This window comes from Cyphellophora europaea, assembly GCF_000365145.1.
Source record: "Cyphellophora europaea CBS 101466 unplaced genomic scaffold supercont1.7, whole genome shotgun sequence".
In the NCBI taxonomy this organism is placed as follows: Eukaryota; Fungi; Ascomycota; class Eurotiomycetes; order Chaetothyriales; family Cyphellophoraceae; genus Cyphellophora; species Cyphellophora europaea.
In genome coordinates this window covers 1,276,515-1,303,354 of record NW_008481813.1, presented here as the reverse complement: position 1 = coordinate 1,303,354, position 26,840 = coordinate 1,276,515, and the positions used below count along the sequence as shown (strand labels likewise).

The 26,840-nt window shown below is 55.5% G+C and overlaps 13 protein-coding genes across 13 annotated transcripts; 6 read left to right on the top strand and 7 right to left on the bottom strand.

The window, feature by feature from the left end:
- Positions 1-260: 260 nt before the first annotated feature.
- Positions 261-962, bottom strand: HMPREF1541_07590 (uncharacterized protein; the record flags this gene model as incomplete). Its single annotated transcript, XM_008721914.1, has 2 exons — positions 261-642; positions 799-962. 2 exons carry the CDS (start codon positions 960-962, stop codon positions 261-263), a joined length of 546 nt encoding a protein of 181 aa, XP_008720136.1.
- Positions 963-1,874: 912 nt separating this feature from the next.
- Positions 1,875-4,004, bottom strand: HMPREF1541_07589 (uncharacterized protein; the record flags this gene model as incomplete). The annotated part of the gene is made up of 4 exons (XM_008721913.1): positions 1,875-2,366; positions 2,419-3,670; positions 3,798-3,951; positions 3,998-4,004. 4 exons carry the CDS (start codon positions 4,002-4,004, stop codon positions 1,875-1,877), a joined length of 1,905 nt encoding a protein of 634 aa, XP_008720135.1.
- A 705-nt stretch (positions 4,005-4,709) lies between these two features.
- HMPREF1541_07588 (uncharacterized protein) lies at positions 4,710-6,203 on the bottom strand (the record flags this gene model as incomplete). Its single annotated transcript, XM_008721912.1, has 1 exon — positions 4,710-6,203. The coding sequence occupies one exon, from the start codon at positions 6,201-6,203 to the stop codon at positions 4,710-4,712; it is 1,494 nt and encodes a 497-aa protein (XP_008720134.1).
- Positions 6,204-7,625: 1,422 nt separating this feature from the next.
- On the top strand, positions 7,626-8,090 carry HMPREF1541_07587 (uncharacterized protein; the record flags this gene model as incomplete). Its single annotated transcript, XM_008721911.1, has 1 exon — positions 7,626-8,090. The coding sequence occupies one exon, from the start codon at positions 7,626-7,628 to the stop codon at positions 8,088-8,090; it is 465 nt and encodes a 154-aa protein (XP_008720133.1).
- A 731-nt stretch (positions 8,091-8,821) lies between these two features.
- HMPREF1541_07586 (V-type proton ATPase subunit B) lies at positions 8,822-10,581 on the top strand (the record flags this gene model as incomplete). Its single annotated transcript, XM_008721910.1, has 5 exons — positions 8,822-8,929; positions 8,990-9,074; positions 9,128-9,183; positions 9,231-9,392; positions 9,439-10,581. 5 exons carry the CDS (start codon positions 8,822-8,824, stop codon positions 10,579-10,581), a joined length of 1,554 nt encoding a protein of 517 aa, XP_008720132.1.
- Positions 10,582-11,346: 765 nt separating this feature from the next.
- On the top strand, positions 11,347-13,134 carry HMPREF1541_07585 (uncharacterized protein; the record flags this gene model as incomplete). Its single annotated transcript, XM_008721909.1, has 1 exon — positions 11,347-13,134. One exon carries the CDS (start codon positions 11,347-11,349, stop codon positions 13,132-13,134), a length of 1,788 nt encoding a protein of 595 aa, XP_008720131.1.
- A 653-nt stretch (positions 13,135-13,787) lies between these two features.
- HMPREF1541_07584 (uncharacterized protein) lies at positions 13,788-15,101 on the top strand (the record flags this gene model as incomplete). Its single annotated transcript, XM_008721908.1, has 1 exon — positions 13,788-15,101. One exon carries the CDS (start codon positions 13,788-13,790, stop codon positions 15,099-15,101), a length of 1,314 nt encoding a protein of 437 aa, XP_008720130.1.
- A 491-nt stretch (positions 15,102-15,592) lies between these two features.
- HMPREF1541_07583 (uncharacterized protein) lies at positions 15,593-16,099 on the top strand (the record flags this gene model as incomplete). The annotated part of the gene is made up of 1 exon (XM_008721907.1): positions 15,593-16,099. One exon carries the CDS (start codon positions 15,593-15,595, stop codon positions 16,097-16,099), a length of 507 nt encoding a protein of 168 aa, XP_008720129.1.
- Positions 16,100-16,438: 339 nt separating this feature from the next.
- HMPREF1541_07582 (uncharacterized protein) lies at positions 16,439-18,227 on the bottom strand (the record flags this gene model as incomplete). The annotated part of the gene is made up of 4 exons (XM_008721906.1): positions 16,439-17,302; positions 17,371-17,448; positions 17,511-17,889; positions 17,962-18,227. 4 exons carry the CDS (start codon positions 18,225-18,227, stop codon positions 16,439-16,441), a joined length of 1,587 nt encoding a protein of 528 aa, XP_008720128.1.
- An 873-nt stretch (positions 18,228-19,100) lies between these two features.
- On the bottom strand, positions 19,101-20,178 carry HMPREF1541_07581 (uncharacterized protein; the record flags this gene model as incomplete). Its single annotated transcript, XM_008721905.1, has 2 exons — positions 19,101-20,002; positions 20,055-20,178. 2 exons carry the CDS (start codon positions 20,176-20,178, stop codon positions 19,101-19,103), a joined length of 1,026 nt encoding a protein of 341 aa, XP_008720127.1.
- A 368-nt stretch (positions 20,179-20,546) lies between these two features.
- On the top strand, positions 20,547-22,013 carry HMPREF1541_07580 (allophanate hydrolase; the record flags this gene model as incomplete). Its single annotated transcript, XM_008721904.1, has 1 exon — positions 20,547-22,013. The coding sequence occupies one exon, from the start codon at positions 20,547-20,549 to the stop codon at positions 22,011-22,013; it is 1,467 nt and encodes a 488-aa protein (XP_008720126.1).
- A 291-nt stretch (positions 22,014-22,304) lies between these two features.
- Positions 22,305-24,001, bottom strand: HMPREF1541_07579 (uncharacterized protein; the record flags this gene model as incomplete). The annotated part of the gene is made up of 2 exons (XM_008721903.1): positions 22,305-22,936; positions 22,999-24,001. The coding sequence occupies 2 exons, from the start codon at positions 23,999-24,001 to the stop codon at positions 22,305-22,307; spliced, it is 1,635 nt and encodes a 544-aa protein (XP_008720125.1).
- Positions 24,002-24,562: 561 nt separating this feature from the next.
- Positions 24,563-26,185, bottom strand: HMPREF1541_07578 (uncharacterized protein; the record flags this gene model as incomplete). Its single annotated transcript, XM_008721902.1, has 1 exon — positions 24,563-26,185. One exon carries the CDS (start codon positions 26,183-26,185, stop codon positions 24,563-24,565), a length of 1,623 nt encoding a protein of 540 aa, XP_008720124.1.
- Positions 26,186-26,840: the final 655 nt, after the last annotated feature.

Below are 26,840 nucleotides of genomic sequence, written 5' to 3'. Positions count from 1 at the left end.
AATACTCTTCTCGATGGTTGTGTCGGGGCCTGGCCAGGCATCGGTGCTTTATCAAGATCATGATCGGGCATCTGATATGCGTGTAGGCAGTGAATTCTTGGCAGATGGGTTGAGGACATGTAGTGTACGTTCAATTGTGCCTTTGACCTGTTTGAGTCACAAAGTACTGGGAAAGAACCATCAGACGAAACCATTCTCCTAAACGGGATGATGCCCGCCCTCTCTATACACACACCTCTTCTGACTCGATATCACGCACCTCAGGTCAGCAACTGCTCCGGCTTCAACACCCCCTTCTTCAGCAACGCCGTAACAATCGGCCCACTGTCACTCACGATCTCGGTCTTGCGCAACTTGAACGAATCCCCTGACTTCCGATAATAGAACTTGAACCCCCCCGGCGCCGCGATCTCCCACTTCCGGCCCTTCTGGTCCACCACCTGCTCCGAGGACGGGGCGCCAGGGAGGTTGGCGTAGACTTTGGCCAGGCCAATCATCTCGTAGTCGCCGCTGGTGCCGACCGCGTAGCTGTTGAGATAGTAGGGCTCGTGGTGGTAGGCGGTCAGGGGCCCGTAGGTCTCGCGCAGGGCGGTGAAGGCTTCGTTGATGCCGTGTACAGTCTTGCCGGTGGAGGTTATGTACCTGTTGGAGGCGGGGAGGTGGGCGTCAGTGGATGAAGCGATGCTTCACCTCAAATTGGGCAGCATAGGGGAGAGAGCGGTGCAGGGGCAGTGTTTGTTGGAGGAGAACCTGCGGCTAGATGTCCGAGGGGAGGTTCGTCAGGGAAGGAGGACTTACGTGAAGTCGGAGTCGTGCCATTTGTCGAGCTCGGCGGCCATAACTTCGAGACCCTCATCGTACTTGTTGGTGTAGGCCTCCATCCACGCCATCGCGGGGTGCTTGCGTGAGGTGTCGTTCCAGTCGGCGTAGTGGACAAAGGCGGGTACGGTGTCGAAGGACATGTCGTTTGTTTGCGTGACGAACTGAATGGATGGCTGTACTATGGGGAAAAGATGGCTGTTAGGCTACGAGAGTCCTCGGCTGTGAGTTGTGCGGTGGACGGTTGCTGTTGGTACACGATGCTGAGTAGTGAGACTTCTTCGCTGCATCCAGTATCCAGCAGCCAGGCTCCTCCCTCATATACTCCATTCTCCTTCAGCTCAGCCTCGTGATGCTCCAGCCATTGCAGATGCGGACTGCGTGTTTGTACAGTCTGGATCGCAGCCACACTGCCAATGATTGGGGGCTTCGAGGCTGAGAACCGGGTCGGAGAATAGACCTCTACACGTGTACGAAAAGCGATGCGGGGGGGCTACTGTAAGCATCACGAATTCGACTTTTCAGCCCGCTTTCGATTGATCAGGCTCGCAAACCTTAAGAACGAAGCTGAAAAAGCTCATTGTTCTTTTGACGATTGAACTTGGACCGTCAAGTGGAAGAGCTGGCTGCCCGTACACCTGCAGTGTGGGTGCATTCTATCCGGATCAAGGCATTGACTGCGTATCAAAAAAGAGTTCAGCCCATGATACGAAGTAAAAGAAGCTCATTCTCGGCTCTATTTAGCGGTGGTGATGGCATCGAATAAAAGACTTGTGGCGCCTCGCGAGACTGGTCCGGTGCCGCAGTGTGTTTCGTTTGGCGAGGTCTTACCCGATGGAACCTGTACTACTAGATGCAGAAGCTACCTCAAACATTCTCGAGCCCTTGGTTGCAAGCCACGTTAGCCAGTCTCGAATTGCTACCTTTATGGCTTGACCGTGGAGAACCAGGTGAATTGCAATTCTCAATGTCTTTGGAGTTGGAAGTCGAGGTGGTACTGTTATGAAATGCCCGCTGTCCCCAATCTACACCAGGCTAGCTTCGCTGTCTCGAGTCTAAAGCCGCACCCTTCCGCCCTTCACTTCCTGCCACTCCTTCTCACCAAACGGCACGTATGCCCGTTCCCCAGGCGGCAGCCAGAACAATTTGTCTGGTGCCTCACCTTTCGCTTCTGCAGCCTTTCGAATGGCATCCGGATCAACACCCTCCCCTCTCAGTCTACCCTTCTGCAGTTTCATGGTTCCTGTGTATTCCAGGCTCTGCGAAACCCTGATCCAGATCGGAACTGCGTATCGTGGCATTCTAGAGAGACACCACTCCGCTAGGCCCTTCCAGTCCATCTTCTCCACAGTCGTGTCTTCGGTGAGCACGACGGCAGCACAGCCAGCCCGACCGTCACTGTGAGGGACTAGCACGCCGTAGACATTGCTCTCGGCGATAGAAGGGTGGAGGCCGACCACGTCGGCAACTTCGGAGGTGGAGACATTCTCGCTGTGCCACCGGAAAGTGTCGCCGAGACGGTCCGAGAAATACAGTACTCCGTTCGACTGAACGAAATTGTTAGTAGGAGTAGAAGGGTGGCAAAGGAGGTCAACATACGTCAAGCCGCATCATGTCGCCACTCCGGAACCACATGTCGCCTTTTTGGAACACGTCCCGAATGATTCGCTTGTCGCCGGCAGCTTTGTTCTTGTAGTAGCCGCTGAATGGGGATATCGCCGCATTGGGGTCCATCTTGTGCAATACCTCCCCTGCATCACCGGTCTTGCACTCCGTCGCAAATCCCTGCTCATTCTTGAGAATCTCTTGACTGTCAGGATCGATATAGACTCGTTTCTCGTTCTGGCCGTTGCGGTAATGCCATAACCAGCCTCTGACTCCAATGGCGTTCCTGGAGAAGGGGCCACGGTTGGCATTGAAGCTGCTGCCCAGTCCGTCGGTCGCGGCATAAAGCTCATTGATGGTTTGGATGCCAAAGCGCTCTCGAAAGACCTCCCACACGTCTGGTCTCATGCCGTTACCCCACGCCATCTCCACACAATGATCACGGTCCAGCGGAGAAGGCGGCGCGTTGATCAAATATCGGCACAGCTCACCGACATACTGGAGGATGTTGGCTTTTGACGCCCGCACCTCAGGCCAGAAAGTCTTGTGGCTGAACTTGCGGGAGAGGATTACTGTGCCACCACCACCAATTATTGGGCAAACGCAAAGGCCATGAGCTGCACCGTGGTACAGAGGAAGGCAGGTGTACATCCGGCTACCAGGCCGAAGCCCTAGGTAATCAACCATCGCCCTCGTGAGATTGATCTCTTTGGCGCGGTTGAGGATGGTGCCCTTGGGCATGCCGGTAGTTCCGGAGGTGTAGATAAGGCAAGAAAGCGCTTGAGGGTCGATGTTCTTCCGCCGGGATTCTGGGAGTGGTGTGGTGTCCGTGAGGGTTTTGAAGAAGTCGGTGTCGTAGTACAGCGTTTCTATGCCGTCAGTGGCTAGGGCGTTCTCACACGGCTGTGTCAGAGGACGTTGTGTAGTCTCGGTTATGAGGTATCTGCTGTCACAAAGCTTGACGCTGTGAATCAAAGGAGCGGCGGTCAGGTTGCAATTGATAAATGCTGGAGCAGCGCCGATAGCCTCGAGCGCGAGCCATAGCATGAGATACTCGGGCGAGTTGCCGCCGTCTAGAGCCACAATCTCGCCTGCTTGGATACCGAGGTCGTTGAGCAGCCAGTTGCCGATTGGGGTGACCGCATGGTAGAAGTCGCGGTAGGTCCACTTCCGGTCCTCGAATTCGAGGAACATATTGTCACCTTCGGGTGTCTTGGACCGGTCCTCGAATATGTGGTAGACAAGCCTAGTTCGTCAGTCATCGTCCATGACTCTCCCCATGTAGGATGTGCGGTGCTGGCCATCAAGCATGCACTTATAACGCCGTGAGAGACAAACGTGGGCTTCTGGTAGACTGTAGATGGGAGACTTACATCTTGTCCTGGGCCATCTTCTCGGCCACGAAATCCATAGCTTTAGCCGTGGCTGTCGAAACACTCCCATTGCGTATATCATGGCGAAGATGGAGCTTTGCGTCTAGGTACGCAGCCACTGCAGTACCGCCCGCCAAGGCTGCCGCTATAGGGACTGCTTCGGTCAGCGGGTATACTCGTGTCAGAGTAAGGAGACGTACGAGCCATGGTGGTATCCTCCTAGGAGCGAGTGTCTGTACAGTCGTCAAGAAAAGAAACCAGAAAATAAAACCATTGTCATCACTCATGGCGCGAGGTTCCCGCAAACCGGGCCAAGTGTAAGTACTGACTCTACTGGCTTGCGAGAAGCCGAGGTAGCGCACGACGCAAATGACCTGGATGGCTGGGGAAGGGTCTAGGTGGGGAGGATTGCCCTAGACGAGGCCACTCTCTCGAGTCCCTCGGACCTTAGCTGCATGGGAGGGCCGTTCCCCGCATTGGGGGTTTGCCTTGTCCCGAGCTCGCCGTGCTCGGGTATTGGAGAATGCACGACAAGCCGAATAGGCGCGAAGAAGTCGTAATTTACTTACAACAATGAAAAGGAAAGCGGGAGTTAGAGATTGATGAGCATCACGATAGAGACAACGACAACAGAAGACGGATTCGAAGCGAGACGTGTAGGATGTGCTCATGTTGGTGATTCAAACCCGACTCTCTTTTGGGCTTAGCGTCTTTAGATTCGGTAGAAGACTTGTGTTCAGATCTCATTCTTCATTCTTCATTCTTCATTTCACCACCAACACGCTCGAAAGCATCGAACCAGTGAGCCTTCTCAGCGACTTGGACGGAGTGTTGCTGCATCATGTAGCTAAGCCCAAACCCGGGTTATCTCTCCCAATTGTCTCCAGTTCCACCTCTGAATCTTTGGTCGTCTTAGTCCTGAAACCAGCCAAGATCACTATGGTACTTCCAGACCATCCCACCTGGGGCCATCCAAATATCCTCGCCGTGTTCCCCGTTAGCCATGAACATCCAGCCATTCCAATCACCTGTCGCGTTCAAATCACCAGCCGTCGATGGAGCAGCACTCTGCTGGCCTTGCCACTGCCCAGCCGAAGCTAGATTAGGCATATTTGCAACGATGTTCTGGACTTCAATCTGGCTAGTGTATCCCATGTGAAGGCCTGCTTGCTGCAGCATGTTGATGCCCTCGATAGCCTTACGTGACTCCATCTCTGCATGGCGCTGCGCACTCTGCCATGGTGGCACGAATGGAGGCTGATAATGACCAATCTCATCCATGAGGTCGCTGCCGAGGTACTGGAGCGCATTGGCCTCAAAGGTGGGATCGTTGTTCATTATCTCGTTCTCTCGCTCAACCTCGGCAGGAAATGGGTCCATGATCTCCCCAAGAGCGTTGCGGTAGATTGGACCAGTTTGGTCCATTGGGAATTGCGGAATCACGGCACGCTCTTTGAAAGAGATGTAAGGCTCATTGGGATCATGTGGGACGCGTGGAGCAGGGAGGAAGCGACCTGCTCGAGTTTGCACCTGATGATTCTCACGCTGGTCGCCATCTTCGAGCATCTCGGCCTGAGTTGGCCAGTCAGCCTTGTATCGGGCAGACCGCATGTGTTCATCTGAGAAGACAGTTGGCTGCATCAGGCATGGACCGAGGCCGTTGTTGAAGACCTTTCCATTGGCCCCACCAAACACCGACTTGGGTACACGCTTCTCTCGAGGGATACCGTCTTTCTCCATGTTCTGTGTCGCAGTAACGCGATCGGACAGCTTCTGTGTATCGATCTGGAGCTCTTTCAATCTATCAGCTACCGAATCGGCTCTGAAGCTCTGCCACTCGCTGACGGTGCGGGGAAAGATGTCGGCTCTTGCGTTGGATGGTCTGGCCTTTTCCACAAACTGCTCAGGCGCAACTGTGCGAACGTTACGTCGGACTCGAGTGTAGTCGTCCTTGGCCTTGGTGTTCTTGGACTTCCACGTCAAGGCGTGGCCGTACACCGGATGTATCTCTTCCTTGCTTTCTGCAGACACACGACGAGGTTCAGCTCCTTGGTACGCCACGGTTGGTTTGGGGCCGCTGACGGCGTTGTTGTCGGCCTTGGTTTGTGTGTTGTCGAAGAAGGTTCTGTTCGCCAGAGACTGCTTGTAGTCACTTCCGGAGAAATTGAGATTCTGCCCTCTGCGGTTACGTTTGCGACGGTGCTTCTTCGAAGCGTCAGAGATGAGGTTGTCGGATTGCGTCTCAGACGAACCAACACCAGCGTTAGCCCCACTAGGCTTGTGGTCACCCTCTGGCGCATAGCCAACAAACTCTTGCTTGGCCGGCGCACTGCTAGGCACGAAGTTGAGAGCCTGCGGGTTGAGCTTTTGAAGGTGAGCGGCACCTTGCCCAGGAGTACTGCTCATTATGAATTAGAATCGTTGTGTATCGTGACTCTGAGATAGGACTTGCTTGCTGCTGATAATGAATGGCAGACACAGGAATCAGGGGCGGGTGCTAACTTGTGTCGGATGGGAGAGGTAAGTCCAACAATATCCTCTACAGCTGGTCAATATTCTATGTTTTGAATTTGTGGTGAACTTACATATCACATATCACGCACGGCCAGCTCGTGAAAAGCGCAGGCTGCCGGACCAGTATGGTGACTTGAATGGCGGCTAGCACTGGCATTCGCCTTAAGCTTCTGTCATTCGATGGCAGAGAGTGATGTAATCCTGCCTTCGCTCCTCGGAAGTGCCTGAAGAAGGTATGAACTCTCCTGAATAATGCAGGAGAAACAATGATCGGCCTAAAGAATTGCAGAATGGTGAGTTGGTGACGGAGCAGGTTACGCTGGCCTGTTTGCGATCTAAAGATGTGCAAAGTTGATAAACCCACAGCCTTGTCAGTCATGCAAGGCAAGTATTTCAGCGGCAGACTATAAGGTCACTGCAAGCCTTGCAGATTGTGACAACAATGTCTAGCAAATGCCCAAACGCTAAGGCGGCTCCTCACTTTGTTTCTGGCACGGCTTGTCAGTATTGGCTTTGTCTGGGCTTCAGTGACTATGGCTAAGACTCGGCCTCTGCCTACTTGTTTGGAGCTGAGTATGACACGCAGGCGCCGAGAAGAATCTTCAGAGGTTAGCAGAGTTCTCTGGACTCAGCTATCCGAGACGCGAGTCTAGTGCTTCCTCCACGAAGCTCATTAGATAAGATGCACGGAAAGTGCGGCCTATGTAAGTAGTGCAAGCTTGGTTTAAGGCCAGCAAGTGGTCATGCAGACCTAGCGTACTCGAGGCGTAGGGATAGCTTGAGATGCATCACTTCATAGTTGGGCGAGGATGGACGAGGCAACTCGAACCACATGCCTAGGGGTCCAGCTTCGGCTGGTGCCTTGTTGGTTGCGAGGGACTTTGACTCAGGTTTACAAGGAGTCGACGTGTTCGCCGAGTGCTCGGGACGTTCATCTGACTACGAGACTTATTGTACACTTGCGTACTGATCATATTCAAGTCAATCAGCTATGAATCTGCATCAACTACAGTGAATTCGGGCCTCACTTGGTGTGATCGGACGCCTGTCAGTATAGAAAATCTCAAAGCGAATACAATAATCGTCTTATCATCAACCTATGCTGCCCTTCATACATGCATTACCATGTGATGTTGACACAAGGCACGACGAGGCAACCAGGCGACCCCGCCTTGGCCAAAATTGTGGATCCGATCGAGGCCTTCTCGACTGCCAGTGCGTCTTCCGCTTCATATTCACGCAACTCCAAGACTACCAGTAACGACGTTACAAGCGCTTAGTCGATAGTAATGCGCATCTGGGATAGCCTTCATTATGCCAGCCGTCACTCTCCACCTTGAACCATCTCACCAAGCACATTACGCCGTTGCCAAGTCTCTCCCCACACTGCTCTCTACACCATCTGGTGTCGCGATCGTCGAGATACAAGGGACCATCCATGCTCCCTTTCCCAGTCCTGAAGATGACCCAAGCTCCGCATTGCCGACGCAAACAGCGATTGGCCACCTCGACTTCCCGGACTACGACCCTATGACGCCAGATGATACCAAATGGATGAAGAAAGCCTACCTCTACGTTGGTCGAAATCAGAGGTTGGTGGGCGAGGTCAAGAAACTGGCGAAGCCTATCGCGGTGCTTAGAAAGCGAGGGGTGGGCGAGTCTGAGGGGGAAATGGACAGGCGGCAGCAGAAAGGCGAGAAGCTCGACCAAGAGGCTTTGGAGATTTTGGAGGTGGTGAAATTCAGGATCTTGTTCCAGGGCCGACCGGAGCCGGTGTGAAGCCTTGAACCAACCCAATTTTTACGAGCTTCGAGGATCTACGTGACCTGCACTGCGCCCTTACGACTGCCTCAGTCGTATGGAACATGCATAATGGCCAACCGTCTAGCTTCGCGATGGGATGCTATCGCACAGCCATCTGCGGACTCATTCGAACGACGCTATACAAGTCACATCCCACGGAGCAGTCCTGAAAATGGCTCTCACTTCCAGTACCGGTGACGGGTCAATTTTCTCCGGGTTCCTTCGGTTCTAGCGGGCGGCATAGAAACCAGTTGTAAGGTTGCGACGTAATGGTCCGCAGCGGGTCTAGATATGGCTCCAAAGTACCAGGATATTGACGGAGCGGCTTCCTGTCTCTGCTTATCGAGGTACCGCAACGAATTTCTAGGCAGTAGCGATGTTGTATAGCTCTATCAGATGCTCCGGTAAAACGATGTGGCAGAATCGTGTAGGGTTAAGGTGGGAGTGCCAAGCCCAAGGCGAGGCTGTGCCACGAGCTACTCCGATTGGGCAGGAGCTACTCTCGAGCTTGACGATAGAGATCCATGCCGCAGCTGGCACTGTGCTGTGCCTTGACCTCACAATCGACCTTTCTCCGCTTTGGTACAGCTGCTCGGGACCGTTGAAACTGATAATTGACGTCCTACATGCTGAGCTAGTGGCGGCAGCCCCCCTCTAAATCTTTTAGGAGCCCGGACCAATCCCCATCCCACCGCTCACCTGCCGCAATGGCTCCCTCCACGAACATCGATGATCCGCGGATGAGCTCTATCAAACCAAGATTGAAGTACAACACCATCGGTGGTGTCAATGGACCTTTGGTCATCCTAGACAATGTAAGATAGCGCTTGGACAAGCAAGAAGAGGAGAACAACCATTGATGACGCCTAATCTAGGTCAAATTCCCAAGATTCAACGAGATCGTCAGCTTGACACTGCCTGATGGCACCGAGCGATCAGGTCAAGTCCTGGAGGCCAGAGGTATGCCACAAGGCCAGAAGGCGAAGGTTCAAGACTGATCAGGTTCCCCGTAGGCAACAGGGCCGTTGTGCAGGTGTTTGAAGGCACCACTGGTATCGACGTGAAGAAGGTAGGATTGCACACATATCATGCTACATGGGACTAACAGCATGTCAGACCAAAGTCGAGTTTACTGGCCACAGTCTCAAAATTGGCGTCTCCGAAGACATGTTAGGACGAGTGTTCGACGGATCAGGAAGAGCCATTGACAAGGGTCCGAAGGTGTTGGCAGAGGACTATCTTGACATCAACGGCAGTCCCATTAATCCATACGCCAGAGTACGTGTGATGGACCGTGTACAAGACACTGGCTGATCAAGAACAGGTCTATCCCGAAGAGATGATTTCCACAGGTATCTCGGCCATTGATTGCATGAACTCGGTCGCTCGTGGCCAGAAGATTCCCATCTTCTCCGCCTCTGGTCTTCCACACAACGAAATTGCAGCTCAGATCTGTCGGCAAGCCGGTCTCGTCAAACAAGCAGACAAGGGTGTCCATGATGACCACGAAGACAACTTCTCGATTGTATTCGGTGCTATGGGTGTCAACATGGAAACTGCCCGCTTCTTCCAGCGCGATTTCGAAGAGAACGGCTCGATGGAACGTGTCACACTATTCATGAATCTGGCCAACGATCCCACCATTGAGCGCATTATCACACCTCGTCTTGCTCTCACCACCGCCGAATACTACGCCTACCAGCTCGAGAAGCACGTTTTGGTCATTCTTACCGATCTGTCTTCCTATTGCGACGCCTTGCGAGAAGTCTCGGCCGCCCGCGAAGAAGTCCCTGGTCGTCGTGGTTATCCCGGTTACATGTACACTGATTTGTCCACCATTTACGAGCGCGCCGGCCGTGTCGAAGGCCGCAACGGATCCATTACTCAGATTCCGATTCTGACCATGCCTAACGACGATATCACCCACCCTATCCCCGATCTGACAGGGTACATTACGGAGGGTCAGATTTTCGTTGACCGTGGTCTCTACAACAAGGGCATCTATCCTCCTATCAATGTCCTGCCTTCGCTATCGCGACTCATGAAGTCTGCCATCGGCGAGGGACTTACACGTAAAGACCATGGTGATGTGTCCAACCAACTCTACGCCAAGTATGCCATCGGTCGAGATGCCGCCTCCATGAAGGCCGTTGTTGGCGAGGAAGCTCTGTCATCCGAAGACAAGCTAGCTCTCGAGTTCCTTGAGAAATTTGAACGGCAATTTATCCAGCAATCTGCGTATGACAAGCGGACAATCTTCGACTCTCTCGAGATTGGCTGGTCTTTACTGCGTATCTTCCCCAAGGAATTGCTCAACAGAATCAACCCCAAGTTACTTGAAGAATTCTACAGCAGAAAGGGCGGAAAGAAGGAGCAACAGAAGAAGGGCAACAAGGACACTAGAGACAACGAGCAGAAGAACGATGCGCAGACGAACGGTGAGACGGAGAATCTCATTGATGCTTAAAGCTGGGCCTGCCCGAGACTAATCTCAACCGGCGTCTCAGAACTTGCACTGATGCTGACGCGATCTTGAGAGGGTGTCTTGTCCGGCACACTTGCGTTGAACCGATGCAAGACAAGGAGCACATGGATACAGAAACTAGTACTTCTCAGATGTATCGCGTATCTTAAGCCACTGCAATAGAGCGAATGGGTGCATGCACTATCTAATTTGTCACCTTTGCTAAGCTGCGTTTGGCCTTGGTGATTGAGGTAAATGGTGTTCTCACTACTCGAAGTCAGTCTCTGCACTGGACCAAATTGACCTATACATATACAGTCGCTCTCAGCACCACAGCTTGATATCCTGGAGCCCCCCGAGGTCGACCTAGCATACGGTTTCAACGTCATCCTTTACACCGAAAGTGCGGAATGACCCCCGCGTACCCCCGATTTCGATCACCTCGGATGAGTCCATGTACCTTGGAGCTCTATACATACGACCCCTAGATGCAAGGCAATTTGCAGCAACCCAAGGATAATCGGGTCAGCGTAACATCGCATCAGGATACTAACACCGTCTGAAGCTATCTCTACAAAGACCAGTGCTCCTATTGGTCCTGCGCAACATCCAGTCGCCTGAGCCACACGACCTACAACGAACGCCAGGGGTCTGCTGCATGTCAACTCGCATATCTCTTGAATTTCAACCGTACGGCAGCACCAAACCGCATCTTTAGAATCTCGATTGCACGATTTGGCAGCACACATTGTTAGTTGAAAGTCAAGCATGCCGCCTCCCCGCTCCCCATACGCGCATCTCCCCGTGTCACCCATAAACTGCCCCGACCAGTTCAACTTTGCGCGGGATATCGTCGACGCGCACGCGAAGAGACTCCCTGATGCCACCGCTTTGCATTGGGTATCACAAGACCTCTCGACGTGTCACCAGCTGAGTTACAGCCACTTCTCGCGGCGCTCTAACCTCATCGCCAAAGTCCTGTCCGATCTTGGCCTGCAGGCGGGAGACCTCCTGATCCTGATCCTCCCACGGCTACCGGAGTGGTGGGAACTGGCAACGGCGTGCCTGCGTATGGGCGTCATTCTCTGCCCGTGTACGACGCTGCTGGTGGACAAGGATATCGAGTACCGGCTTAACGTCAGTGGGGCTGCTGCCTTTGTCGGTGATGAGGTTGCGGTTGGCAAGATGCTTAAGATCCGGGACCGCTGCAAGAGCCTCAAGCATGTGATCCAGATAAACAGCGTCTATACTTCCAACCCCCGCGCATCGGTACCCGCCAACGTCATCGACTTTCACGCCTCGATCGACAAGGTCCCGTCAGTCACCACATACGATGTTCCCTCGTCGCTGAAGCCAACCTCACCGGCCCTCTCATTCTTCACTTCTGGCACCACGGGACCACCCAAGCTCGTGCTGCACAGTCAAGTCTCCTACCCGCTCGCCCACGCTCTCACCGGCACGCACTGGCTGCGTCTCCGGCCGCCGCCCCAACAATCCCTGTACTGGAACCTCTCGGAGCAGGGTTGGGCCAAAGCGGCGTGGTCCTTCTTCTCGACGTGGAACTGCGGCGCCAGCCTTTTTGTGCACGACGACCGCCAACCCTTCTCGGCTAAGCGCACACTCCAAGTCCTGGCCAAGTTCCCCATTACCACCCTGTGCGCTCCGCCCACAGTCTGGCGGCAGCTCGTCCTCGACGAGAACCGCAAGCTGATCGAAAGCGGCGGACTGCGGCCTCGATCCCTCAAGCACGCGACCGGGGCGGGCGAGCCGTTGAACGAGAGCGTCATTCGCCGCTGGAAGGAGATCATGGGTATGGAGATCTGCGATGGTTACGGGCAGACGGAAAGTATCCTGGTGTGCGCGAACCAGGAAGGCAAGGAGGTCCGCTACGGCAGCATGGGCAAGCCTCTGCCCGGCGTGCCACTGACGATCCTCGATGAAAACGGCCAGGAGCAGCGGGTCGACCAGGAAGGCGACATCGCAATCGAAGTGCTGGACCGGGGAAGGCAGACATTCATGGGTCTCTTCGACGGCTACATTGACATGAAGACGGGCAAGCTGGACCGCAAGCTTCGTGAGTTCGGCCATGGCGACCATGCTCGTCAATTCTACCTTACAGGCGACCGGGCCTGGCGCGACAAGGACGGCTACTTTTGGTTCGTTGGCCGCAGCGACGACGTTATCAACAGCAGCGGCTACCGCATCGGTCCCTTCGAAGTCGAGTCCACACTGAAGCTACATCCCGCAGTCGTCGAATCAGCCGTCGTGGCCAGCCCGGACCCGCAGCGCGACGAGGTCGTCAAAGCCTTCGTCGTTCTGACTGACGGTGCGGCCCAGGCTCTGAAAACTAAAGGCGACACGGGCCAAGAGGAACTGACAAGGGAATTGCAGGATTTCTGCAAAGAGAACGCCGCGCCGTACAAGTATCCAAGGAAGGTGCAGTTCGTAGACGCGAGCTTCTTGCCCAAGACCATCAGCGGCAAGATCCGGAGGGCCGAGTTGAAGAAGATGGAGAAGGACCTGTATCAGAAGGAGAAGGTAAAGGCAAAGCTATGAAGGCTTGAAGCTAGGACGGGGCACTTGATCAGCATTTGTATGTCACTTGAATGTACTGAGTCAACGCGAAGAGCTTGCTCCTCTTCTTTGGATCATATAGGCTGCCAAAGTCTTTTACCAGCTTCTAGCAGAGCCTTCCACTATCTATAAGCTCCACGTGGCAGCGGCTCTATAGGTATTAGGGGGTTGGAAATCAGGGTTCGCACCCACTACAGCCACACCGGCAAAGCAACGCAGATCTCGTCAGGTGCCTTAAAGATGCGCGCACCAATCAAACCCGCAGACTCGCCAAACCCTCAGGTCAGACGGCGGCTACGACCTCAAGCTTCCGATCTGCTCAACGCCCCTAATTGTCCAGACAACCTGTGTTATCGGCTTCGTATGTACATCATCCAACTTCACATCACCCGCATCGGTGTTCAGTCATGGTACGAACAGTCAGTGCATTGAAAAGGCGACGAATGAAGACTCGCCCTCACACAGCGGCCGAATGGGACTTGATACGACCGCGTTTTGTTGAGCTGTACCGCATTCAAGATCTTACTCTGCATGCAACGGCAACAGCGCTGGAACGTGAGTACAAGTTCCGGGCAACGTGGGTTCCGAGCTTCGACTTGACTCTTCACCACAGACTGAATCTTGATAGCAAGAAAATGTACAAGACCAAAATCACAGCCTGGTCTCTGGACAAGAACATCAAGCGCTCAGAGGCGCAAACGCTGATGAGGCTCAAGCGCAAACACGAATCACACGGAGTGTCGTGCATGTTCCTGCTGCGAGGATTTCTCGTCGATATGGATGCTGTTGAACGCAAGTACAAGAGAAGGAAGCATGAACCCGGCGCCAGCTCCCGACACGCCCAGTCGGACGACGACGGCCTCTGCCAAGTTTCACAGGTGCATTGCCTTCGCTACAGCTGTCGCTTCGATCGCGTCGAAGATCCTACGGTCTTCAAGCTGGTCCAGCGTGTGCTGTACCATGCAGCATGCGGCCTTGAGCGCTTCATCACACCGCCGTCACTAGATAACGACGACCTGTACCTCCAAAGCGACAATGCCGGTCTATACACAGTCTCTCTTGCAGTCGCGCGATTTCAGGCCGGCGATAACGTCAAAGGAGGCATGTATCTGAGACGCAGTTTCAGACTGCTCACGAACATGTTCGCCAAGTGGGCTGGCTACTATTCGCTCGACCTGCGCGGCCTGTTCGACACGGTCTCGAGGTTGGTCCGGGACGGGTACAGCGACCTTGCGCGAGTGCTTTCGAAATACGTCTCTCGGCTGGCCGATGTATACCTTCCGTCCACAAGCCCGTATCGCCTTGTCATGCAGAATTTGGCGCCTCTGGTTGATGTGTGTGACAGTGTGCCACTGAACGACCTGTGGCGCAGCGCGGCCCGGCGGACTCTGAGTAACCAGCTTGACGAAGTACAAACGGATCGTTGGTGGATCGAGTACTGCAACCTCGCATGTTCGCCCACTTTCGATGGACAGGCCTGGATCTCCGGTATCGAGCGAACTCCAGGAATCAAGGCTTGTCAAGTGCAATCTGCCCTTTACTGGGCTCTCGAGGAGGGCTTCCGTCGTCGACAGTGGACACTGGTCCGAGACCTGGGGTGGCGCTTTGTCAAGCTGGACCAGGTCAGAGCATTGGCGCGCAACGTCTTCCTACAAGCTTATGTGAGTATGCTGCTTGCGTATGCCGAGGCGCAGCTAGGGCAGCATTACGCCGCTCTCAGCGCCATTGAGATGGCCTACATGCTCGCCGATGGCCGCAAATTCCTAGAGGTGTTGGCCTTGTGCTCTAACCAGTGCCCCGAAGTCCTGCCTTGGCTGGAATCTCTTAGCCCCAGTTGCAACGACGAGGTTCAGTGGGTGCAAACTCAGCTTAGGCTCTATGAAAAAGAACTGGAAACAAGTGATCGGGAGCAGATCCAGGAGAGCACGACGGAGTTAGGTCTATGCTGAGCACTCACGCCGGCAGATGGAATCTGCCGTATGCCATATACCGCCAAGACTTTTACTGCCTGAAGCACCCGAGGCATTGAAGCTGACGCCGCCAACATGCCATGACTTGCCCCACACTACCCACGTGCAAAACCTTCACAGCTGCCCCAGAGCTTCCGACGACGTTATTGGAGCTAGGGCGAGAGTGGAAGACGCAATTAAATGGAAGACTCGGCTCGAGAAGACTTTTCATCGCTGTCGCCGGACGACGGGAGACAGTACTTGGCAGGAGACCAGGAGCCTGTTTCCTCGGTCTTCCAAGCTCCTGCGACACATGCGATTTGCTAATGTTGCCGTTGTCCAAGATGCCGCTCACTGCTAGAATTGAGAGTCGATCGGAAGTACCGTAGCACTAGCACTCCTCTTTCCTCTACGATACTCTTTTGCATCACGTCCCCATTCTCAGGCCTGGTGAAAGATCTCAGAGCTCGTCTAGTCAAGGTCCAGCAACCATGTCCAAGCCGAGGTACCCACTATCCGCGAACCAGCTGGAGAGCCTTGTCGAATACGTCCCTTCCACGGGCGAACCCTTCTCGATCATCTCCAAGGTCTCCTCACCCGCAGGCTCCGTGCTAACGCCCATCACCTCGGCCACCAAAACCGACATCAAAGCGTACTCGTCAGTCCAGGTGTCGAGAACCCAGCATGTCGAGCTGAACTCAGCACTGCTCTACATGAACCACTCCTGCGCGCCCTCGGTCGAAGTCGACACATCCAAGATGGAAGTGCGCGTCTCCCGACACCGCGACTTACGAGCCGGCGATCACGTCACGTTCTTCTACCCCAGCTCCGAGTGGGACATGGCGCGGCCCTTCGACTGCGAGTGCAAGAGCGAAGGCTGCTTGAAGCTGATCAGCGGCGCTTCTAATATGGATATGCACATGTTGAGGGAGCGAGGGTATTTTCTGAACAAGCACATACTTGAATTGGTAGAAGAGCGAGGTGAGCTCAGGAACTAGAGTAGGGGTCCGTGCATGGGAGGGTGCGGGGTGCCAAGTTTGCGGGACCGCGGAGGGTGGCGGCGAAAGACATGTGCTGCTATGATAGATACAGCTGCCCGCCGATGTGCTCGAGCGAGCTGATAGATATTAGGACTCTGTTTCAACACGGGAGGTTCGTCTCGCCTTTGTTATACAATGTCAAAGCCCTTCACGGGGGGTATTCAATCTACCTCGATACCTGCTCATGCATAGAGTAAATTAGCAGGGAGTCAAGATCACCACCTCGTGAAAAGCTGCCGCAAATGGCAGATAAGAACAGATCTAATAAACATCACTACCTCAACTTGGAGATCTCTCTTATAGCTCCACCGCAAACCTCTCCCGCAGCCACCCTCCATACCGGTAGAACAGAAGCGGCACCGGCAAAAACGCCACGCCCACAAACCCCAGGACACTATTCCCCCACCCCAGTCCCAAGTCAGCATACAACGACGGCCCCGCCAACGGAATGAACGCCGCAAACAGAAGCCGCAGGATCACGTTGGCCGCCAACGCCGAGGCGGCGGCTTCCGGCCCAAAAGCGTCCACCAGGTAGAGCTGCGTCGGCATGACGACCCAGAGGACGCCGAAGCCGAAGCACGCGGTGCCGAGGATGGGCACGATCCAGTGCGTCTGCTGATCGGCCGCCCAGCCGTACCAGAAGATGCCGATGGGCACGGCGGGCATGACGTACGTCATGGGTTTGAGGCGTTCTTCGGGCTGCTGCTGGTGCTGGTGCTGGTGCTGGGACGCATCCTCTCCCTGTGACGGTGGTGGTGGTGTCTTCGGTCGCTGTAGCTTGTCGGCGACGCTGGCGTACACCGCGAGGGAGACGGCCATGCCGACGCCGACGCCCAGGTAGGACAGGCCGGAGACCCCGGCGGAGAAGTGGTATTGTTCCTCAAAGACGGTGGGGAAGGTGGTGAAGAGCAGGAAGAGGAGGCCGAAGACGAAGGCGCACAGCAGGGAGAGGAGGAGCACGATGGGCGAGAGGAGGAGGAGCTTGGTCGGGCGGACGATGGCGCGGAGGAAGAGCTGGCGCGGCGTGAGGCCGCGGTCCATCTTTGAGATGAGGGCGCGGTTGCCGGTGGTCTTGCGGAGGCGAGCGGCTTTCCATTTTAGGAGCACGGCCGCGTTGGTCTCGCGGAGGAGGAAGATGGAGATGGTGAATGATACTCCTGCCTAGGAAGGGGGTTTCCGACGCGTCAGAGAGTCGAGGATAAGGCGAGTTTGTGGGGTATGATACTCACGAGGATGATGATGATCCAGAAAGTCCATCGCCAGCCGATTGATTCCGACACAAAGCCACCGACAATCGGGCCCAAGACCTTTGAAGGGAAGCGTCAGTTCTCATGCCGGTTTGTGTGTGGGGGGGTTTAGTGCCACCTACAGGTCCCAGAAGCGGTCCCACGAAGAACATCGACATGACCCTCCCCCGCTGCGCGGGAGGCACGACGTCCGCGACCGTGCCTCCGCCCACGGTCAAGGGTCCCGAAGCAGCACATCCGGCCAGGAACCGAAAGACGAGAAACATGCCCGTGTTCTTGCCCAGCGCACAGCCGATGATGAAGCCGATGTAGGTGACGTTGCAGGTGTGATAGATGACGAGGCGGCCGTACAGTTCGGACAGCGGTGCGATGAACATGGGCCCCACGGCGAAGCCGGCGAGGTAGATGGACACGGTGAGGCTGACGGTGGTGGGACTCGTGATCTGGAACTCCTTGGCGAGCGAGGCGGCGCCAGGGGCGAACATCGTCGCGGCGAGGTTGCTGTGTCATGTGTGTGTTAGTCAGTAGGGTAATTGCCTCGCCGAAGAAGCGCAGGATTTGTTTGGCTCTTACGCAGTGAGTAGGAAAGCGCTGGCGAGGACGACTTGGGTCATGCGCTTCCATGCTGGCCAGTTTCGTGGGTTTTGGGGATCGTCCGGCCCACCCCAGTCGACGAGATTGTCTTTTGTCTCTTGTCCGATTGCTATTTGGTTAGGCTCCCTAGATTGTGGCTCCCTAGATTGTGGCTCCCTAGATTGTGGCTCCCTAGATTGCTGGCGATGCTGGCTCTCTTCCACTATCGCCTGCTTCTCATGGGCAGATTCCAAGTCGGCCGCCATGATGCGCGGTAGAGGGTGGTGTCACTCTGGGATACTGGCGTGTATCTGTTCCCCACTGGTGCCAGGCTTTGCTTGCTGTATATCGGAAGGCCGTGTAGGCGCTCTATGAGTTCCGGATGAGAAATGCTGTACGGGAGTTATAGCTATTGTACATTGGGGGAGGGGCCGAATGCGACGGTTACTAAATCCGCAAAATGGTGCGTGAATGCGGGGGCCAAGCTGGAGATCTGCTTAATAGAAGGGGACGTTGGAGACGGCATGGAGGTAGAAGCAGGTCACGCAACAGGTATACTAGTATTGTTGTATAGTGGTGATCCGGTGGTAGGACTTAGTCATCCGCAACCCCGATATCTCCGTTGTCCCAACGAGGTTGGTCGGCTAGCACCAGGGGTCGACAACCTTGACGGGAGGGCTCCCCGGACATACAGTAAAGGCTTGTGCGACAGACGAGGCGCATCGCTCAAGGCAGAATATCTGACCCTGAAGGATGCTTTCCGGGAGAAGGCCGTTCAATGTCTCATTCTGGCCAGGTATACAACGGGAGGACCATATAGGAATGCTGGCAAGATCAGGCCGAGCGTGCGCAAGCGCGAGTTTCCGTGCTGATAAAGTCTTCGCACATCCCTTCGAGTCGATTCGAAAGTATCAAGGTCGAGGTGAGAAGACGCGAGGTTTGGGTGGACTTTTACTTGCCTTGTTGCCAAGACTTCCAAGCAATGGAAAAAGTGGAGCAATCTGGTACCTCCTCTTAGAGTCTTTATGCCTTCGCCTCTTGTTCAGCCCTTATGCCATTAATGTTTAGTGATCTAACAGCAGTAAGAGTCAAGCAGATCAAGTCCGATGACAATGTTGGCACAGTATATTGCGAGTCTCTCAAGACACCCTATAGACCACACTCAAGCTCCCACCACCCGCAGGCCCCTGACCCTCGGCTCCTCCTGACACATAAAGCTGAGGATCACCCACAAGGCCGGCTAACAGTCCTCCGACGGCAGCCCTAGCGTGCCGTGTACTGTGGATATCCGAGTCCGTGTTCATCGTGTGCCTGTTTCCGCGCACCTGCCCGGTCGGGTCTGCCTCAGCTTTGGCAAAGACTTGCACCACCCGCCCGCCATCCTGTCGGACCTTTTGCAGCAGATCCAGCACAGTCGCGGCATCAATTGCGTCCTGCATTACGCCAGACACAGCTCTGAGTCCATTGGAAGGCTCTGCGGGATTGGAAGCCAGGATGAAGATGTGGTTATCTTCTAACTCTGCGCCGCTGCTACAGCTGGCCCTTCCGCTGTAAGCGGCCCCGGAGTGGAGAGAGTTCTCAACCTGTCCATCGCTAATCTCACCAAGAGCAGAAGCAATTCCCATCGCACTCGCATACCGTGATTTGGCCATGGACTCATAGGTGTCCGTGGTCAGTGGTGTCTTCCCAGCCGCCTTGATAGCCGCCACTTTCGCGGATGTCAGCAACGGACACTTGATGAGAACGAGTTGTACATTTCCAGAAGTGACACCGAGCTCGGAGATCATGGATGCGACCTTGGCTGCCACGGCTTGCGTGTGTGCCAGACTGCCCACTTCGTGCGGTTCCAGGTCTCTGGTGTGGCCGACCGCCGCCAGCAGGCCAGAAGGCTTGGAGTCAGGTTGACGCACCACAAAGGTCACATGTGGGCAGAGCATCCCTTCAGTACCTCCAGAGAAGATGGTCACGGCGTCCTTGGGGATGAGTGGCTCCCAGACGGCGGATGCCAAGGTTCTGGAGAAGTCATTGACACAGCCATTTCCTAGACAGGACGTCATTATATGGCACGAACAGGGCTGAACTCGACAACATACCTTCAGTCTTTCCGATGACTGCTAAAATGTCAGAAGCATTATACCCTGCTGCTGATAACCTCGTCAAAGGGGAGGTGTCCGCCGGTGACGATGTTGGAAACTTGAGAATATCAACCGCAACCATTATGTTGTGGTGAGCCAGAGGGATACGTCGTCAAGGTCCCAGGTTTTGCCTTCCATATGCTGCTCATAGAGCTTGGTGTGTTACGAATTCACTGCTGTCAAGAGCTGGTGGAAAGTCTTGGCACCCCAGCGTACGAGCGCCGAACTCCTATCTATGCGTCGTGCCGGTTAGAAGTTGCCCGGAATCGATCATTCGGCCCTGGAGACTGCATTTACAGCAATCGCCTAGGTCAGTGCCGTCCTTGTACCATTTGTCGCTACACCATAAGAGTACGCGACAATCCCGACTCCGTGGTCGACCTCAAAGCTGGTCCTCTTCCTTGCTGCGTGTCCTAGAACGACATATCAGTCTTCTCGGCTGTTGTGAAGATGGACTCTGAATCGTCTCATCGCGGGCAGGTTCCGAACAGCCTTGCTATTGAGAAGATCAGAGGACTATATGAGCAGCGCACGGTGTCCCCGATTGACGTCGTCCGTTCTGTGTACTCAAGGATCTCAACTTATCACGACAAAGCCGTCTGGATCACTCTAGTTCCGGAAGATGAAGCACGCTCAAGGGCAGAAGAACTGTCGCAAAAGTATCCGGACCCGCTGAAGAGACCGCCGCTCTTCGGCATTCCCTTCTCCGTCAAAGATTCCATCGACATTGCAGGCATGCTAACGACACTGGCCTGCCCCTCGTACGCATACACCGCCACCGCCACCGCGCCTGTCGTTCAGAGAATTCTCGACGCAGGAGGCATCCTCATCGGCAAGACCAACCTCGACCAGTTCGCCACGGGTCTCAACGGCACTCGTTCGCCGTACGGAATCCCGCGTTGTGTTCATGACCCCGACTACATCTCCGGAGGCAGCTCCTCAGGCTCCGTCGTCAGCGTTGCCGCGAACTTGGTATCTTTCACTGTCGCCACCGACACAGCAGGCAGCACCCGTGTACCCGCGGCGCTGAACGGAATGGTGGGCCTGAAGCCTACCTTAGGCACCATATCAACAGTCGGTCTGGTTCCGGCGTGCAAGACGGCCGACTGCATCACCATTATCGCCCCGACTGTCGATTCCACAATGGCGGCCCTGAACGTCATGCAAGCCTACGACGAAGACGACGTCTACGCGCGAGACCCTCAACAGCTAGCCCTCCTCGCCTCGCAGCCCGCATGGCAATGGCCAGCCGCAGCCTCACCCCTGCGCTACGGCCTCCCTCCCCAAGACCTGCTCGACAGCTGCCTCTCGCCCTCGTACGCCCACCTCTTCACCCGCTTCCTCGCCGCTCTCCCCTCCCTCAACGCCACCCCCGCGTCCCACAGCCCCTTCACATACGCGCCCTTTGCGGCCGCAAACGCCATGCTCTACGGCAGCTCCATCGTCTCGCAACGCATCGTCGCCTTCAAAGACTACCTCGCCACCCTCGGCCTCTCCCAACTCCACCCCGTGATCAAAACCATCTTCGAAGCCAGCTCCGGCTTCGACGCCGTGCAGGCCTACGAAGACATCTTCGCCCTCGCTGGACACCGGCGCCTCGCGAGAAAGCAATTCCGCGGCCTTACCTCTTCCGACGATGGCGGCGGAATAGACGTCCTAATCCTCCCCTCAACAGCCCTCCATCCAACCGTAGCAGAACTACAAGCGGATCCCATCGAGCTCAACAAGCGGCTCGGCAGCTTCACGCACTTTGTGAACCTGCTGGATCTGTGTGCCGTGTCGGTGCCGGTCGGGGGCGCGAGCTGGGAGAGCGTGAATGGAAGGGACATGCCGTTTGGGGTGACGCTGGTGGCGCTGCCGGGGAGGGAGAGGGAAATGTTGGAGGTGGGGAGGGGGATTATGGCGTTGAGGGTTTGAGTGGGGAGGGGGGTTTGGTCTGGCTTGGGAATGGGTGGGTTCATGACGCTGGTGTGTCTGTCACTAACGTGCTTCCGGCAGAGGCATGCCAGGTCGGTCGGTGCTCGGAGAGAATACCCAGGACGTCTCCAGCCACTCATCCGAACCGGTCATTGTGTAGTTCAGGCGCGTCTAGAACAGGCCTGTGGCAGCTACGTCCACGAGTAAAAGCAAGCGGTCTACCGACATTCGCTGCGGCCGCAACCAAGAATCATGCTCAAGAAGGAATGCAACCATCCTGCGAGCCTGATATCAAGGACGGCCCACCGCCCCATACCAACACAAGCCCAGCACCGCACCACCCACAATCGCCGCAGCCGGCGGCACCGAGAACCACGCCACCTCACAATACGTCAAGGCCGCCACCACCACCCACCAAGGCTCCATAGCGAGGCTCTGCCCCTGACTCTCCTCGGGCGTCAAATACCCAATCTCCCACAAGCGGTACACAGCCGTAAACACCAACCCCACAGCCGTAGCGTTGACGCCACGCAACACACTCACCACGACGGCCTTGGTGCGCAGATACGCCCACAACCCCTGCACGCCCAACGTGAGCAGCAAACCCGGCGCGAAGATGGCGACGAAGCTCAGAAACGCGCCCAACACGGAGTGGTAGCCTGTGTGGGCCATGGCGAGCGCGCCCAGGTAGACGGAGAAGTTGAAGTTGGGGCCCGGCATGGCTTGGATGATGGCGAGGCCGAGCAGGAAGTCGCGCGACGAGACCCAGCCGGGCTGCACGACGTATTCGCGCAGGAGGGGGATGACGACGGGCCCGCCGCCGAAGATCAGGATGCCGGCTTGGTACATGTTGGCGAGGAGGGCGAGAGGGCGGGGTGGCGAGGTGAGGAGGGAGCGCGAGACGACTAGGGCGATGAAAATTGCTGGGGGGTGGGAGAGTTAGTGGTTGATAGGGGGAGCAGTTGAGGGGGGAAAGTGACCTCACCGAATGTCAGCGCGATGAGCCCGATGCCCGTAGCGATGGGGATGCTGTAGTACTGTGGTATCGTCGGCATGTCGTCTGGATAATCCCGTGGTCGAGACTGTTCTTCAGTAACATTACGACTTGACCCTCCCGCTTGTGTCGCTACTTCAGCTTCGCCCTTTTGTTCGCCAGGCTTGGCTCGACGCCGTCTTTGGGCGCCCTCTTGTTGGATCTGTTCCAGTTGCTGTTGCTGCCCTCGTACCGACATCTCAACACTTTCACCCTCCTCCCCAGCAATCGCCTCCTCGACCTGCCCACCCCGCTCCTTCCTTCTCTGCCACCTGACCCTCAACCTCTCAACCTTCCTACTGAGCCACAGATCCCAAACTCCACAAACTATCGCGCCCACCACAATCAAGACCGGGAAGTACCACAGCGCCGAGTAGCACAACCCCGCACACGCGCCCCAAATGACCAAAACCCTCGTCACGCGATCCGTAATGGCCTTCTGCGCCAGCTGCACCGCCGCCAGCGCCACCACACCCACCGTGCTGGCATTGAGTCCGCTGAGCAGAGGGTAGACGGGCGGCGGCAGTGTCTCGCCGACGCTACCGATACCCAGCGCCAAGCCGTACATGACGACGGCGACCGGCAAGCTCCACGACAGGAAGGCGGCGAACGCGGCGACCCACCCGGCATGTAGCAGTGCTATGTTGAATAGCATCTTCGTCGAGGCCGGGCCGGGGAGGGATTGCGAGACCGCGAAGATCTCTTGGTAGGTCTGTTCGTCGAGCCAGCGCGTCGGGGGCTTGCCATAGGGGCTGCCGTGGCCGCTGCCGCCGTTGACGAAGCGCTGGTGGAGGATCTGGAAATGGACTGGTGGGCCGCCGAAGGCGGTGAAGCCTAGGTCCCATGTTTGGGCTAGAACGGCGAGGATGCGGGGGAGGAGCGGGTCGTTGTTGGGAAGGGGAGGCGGCGGCGGCGGTGCTGAGGTGGGATCGAGCGTGGCGTGTGCGGCCGACATGATGGGTCTGAGGTGTGGAACAGTCGTTGAACGGCCCCCTAGACGGTAGGGGACTGGAAGAACTTACATTAGAGAGCAAGGCTTGAAAGCAAGGCAGATCTGAAAGAGAAAGACTTGGCTCTGACGTGCTTATAATGGGTGGAGAGGGCCAAGCTTGCCCAGGGCGGGACTGACCTCAAGTGGGAGGAAGCGAGGTAGTGGTGGGAAGTCTTCGCTGAACATTTGCTCTGGAGGTCTTTGCATCTCTCATTTGAGATTTGAGCAACAGTATGGCTGCTGCTGTAGCAAGCAACGCAGCTCCTGTTCCGTTGACGTGGAAGTTATTGCGATGCTGCGCCGAGGACGGCGGCTTGGCTCATCTATTCTACCTGCTATTAGATTTCTGCCGACGTCTCACCAATGGACTACCGACATGTGCGCGAAAATTAGAGAGGATGGAGACATAATGTTGTAATACCTTCGATTTTGGGGTCCGTAGCAGACGCTGGCTAGTTGTCGTACTGTATACGTTCTCGGCTCATGAAAAAGCAGCTCACGGACAAGCATGTCCAGGAAATTCGCTTACACATTCTCAACCTGCTTCTCGTTGACAACTCCTCCTTCCTTCCCATCCCCCATAGACTGCCTCCGGAATTCCCTGTCCTCTGCTTGGGTCTCGGCCAGAACCGCCTTGTGTGCCCTGCGAGCGGGCAGACCGGGCTCAAAGAGCCTGTCCATCTTCTCGAGAGGAATACCCTTGGTTTCAGGGACCAGGAAGAAGACGAAGACTGCGGCGCAGATCATGAGACTCGCGAAGAAGAAATATACACCGTAGTACATTGTGTCAAACATTTGAGGTGTGAAGCGTGCAATGATGAAATTCCAAAACCAGTTATTGGCGGCGGCGAATGCCTGGGCAAGGGTCCTAACGTTTTGGTCGAACATCTCCGAGTTCAAAACCCATGGTGTTCCATTCCATGACGGTGTGTAGCAACATGTCCACAGGTAGAAGGCGACCATGGCTGAGATGCCACCGCTGGAGAGGGAGGCATTTTCAGCGGATTTTGAACGTGGATCGGATACTGCGATATAGCCTCCGATATACCACATGCAGAGGCCACCAGCAACGGCACCGTACATGAGCAGCGCACGGCGGCCTAAGCGATCGATCAAATAGAAGAGCCAGACCAAGGTGATGAGCGTTTTGACGACACCAAAGACGCCCGTGGTGAGCAGAGAGGTGTTGGTGCCCGTGATTCCAATCGACTTGAACACGGTTGGTGAGTAGTAGTTGATGGCATTGATGCCCGTGCCATTCTGCCACATGAAGAGCGAGCCACCGAGCAGGAGACGATAGAGGACGCGACGGTTGTGGAAGACAGACTTGAAGGGCTGGAAGAAGCCAAGACCAATGGTAGACGCCTGCTGCTCGATGGCGTAGTCAATGGCAGCAATCTCTTCTTGCATGTAGATGTGATCCTCGGGGAGATTGCGGAGCCAGCACAGGTTCTTGATGGCTTGCTCGCGCTTGCCCCGCATGAAAAGCCATCTCGGGGATTCTTTGATCAGGAAGCATCCGATCATGAGCATGCCGGCAGGAATGAGCTGGACAGCAAAGGGGATGATCCACTGTTCATGAGATGGGGCCATCGTTTCAGCAACTCCGTAGTTGATCCAGAAACCAACAAGACCGCCAATTTGCCAGGCCAGTTCGTAGAGGCCGACAAGGCGACCACGGATTGCAGGAGGTGAGATCTCTGAGCAGAAGATTGGGGAGAGATTGCTCGCAGCGCCAATACCCATTCCGGCCAGAACACGACCTCCATAGATCAACCCGAGTCCTCTGTCACCGTTTGCACCGAGCATTAGACCAGCTCCAAGGATGAAAAGACCAGCGAAGATGAACAGGCCCCAGCGACGTCCATAGAAGTGCCCAAAGGGGTAGGCGAAAAAGGCACCAAAGAAGGCGCCGGCCTGATAACATGAGACAATGTTCGCTGTTAGAAAGCTGACTTCTGACTTCTCCATGTCATCGAAGCCAAACTCTTCACGAAATGCTGGCAGGGCTAAGGTGCCGCCAATAAAAGCAGAATCATAGCCGATCATGATAGCGGCAGACGCTGCTACCGATGCCGTCAGGTAGACGCGCCAGTTGTAAACGCATTTCGGCGTCGGCCTGTCCTCGATGAGGGCGAGGATGGTCATGGTGAATCGTTGATAGTTGTCGACGGGGGAGCTTTCATACAAAGCCGAGATCGGCGTGCGATATTCAAGCTGTGTGTCGAGTGATGATGAATGTTTAGCGACCCCGTGGATGGAGAGCTCAGAATCTGAAGTGGGACGAAGGAAGTAATATAGCTATTTACCTTCGGTTAAGGGACCAGTCCATGCTCGCTGATGATAATCGTCCGGGACATCACTGTGCAGTATTCGTGGCTGTTCTCCGCAACCTAAGATTTTAGGTCTGGAGGGGTTGATCCCGGGGTCGGGTGGCGTTGGCCCGGGGAAGGCGGGCAGCAATGGCATCAGATCGGTATCCAGCGACCGTCAGACCAAAAATGAGAGACTGCAATAGGCGGGACAGAAGGGTGTCTGACAGGGGCAGAATTCTGATCGTCGACGGCAATGAGACTCGCTGCCGATGGGAAAAGACTTTTCCGCCGTCGGCTTTCTGGGCAAAAACGCCGTTACTCCTCATTTTAGAGGGTCCTCCAGATGGACTTACTGGGGAACACTCTCCGGACACATTTTGCCGGTAGTTGAGCCGATCGAGGACCACGGCCCGAGTCTGGAGACCGATTGACACCACATAGGTATGCGTGTAGGTGAATCTGGGGGACAAGCGACCGAACGACTTTGG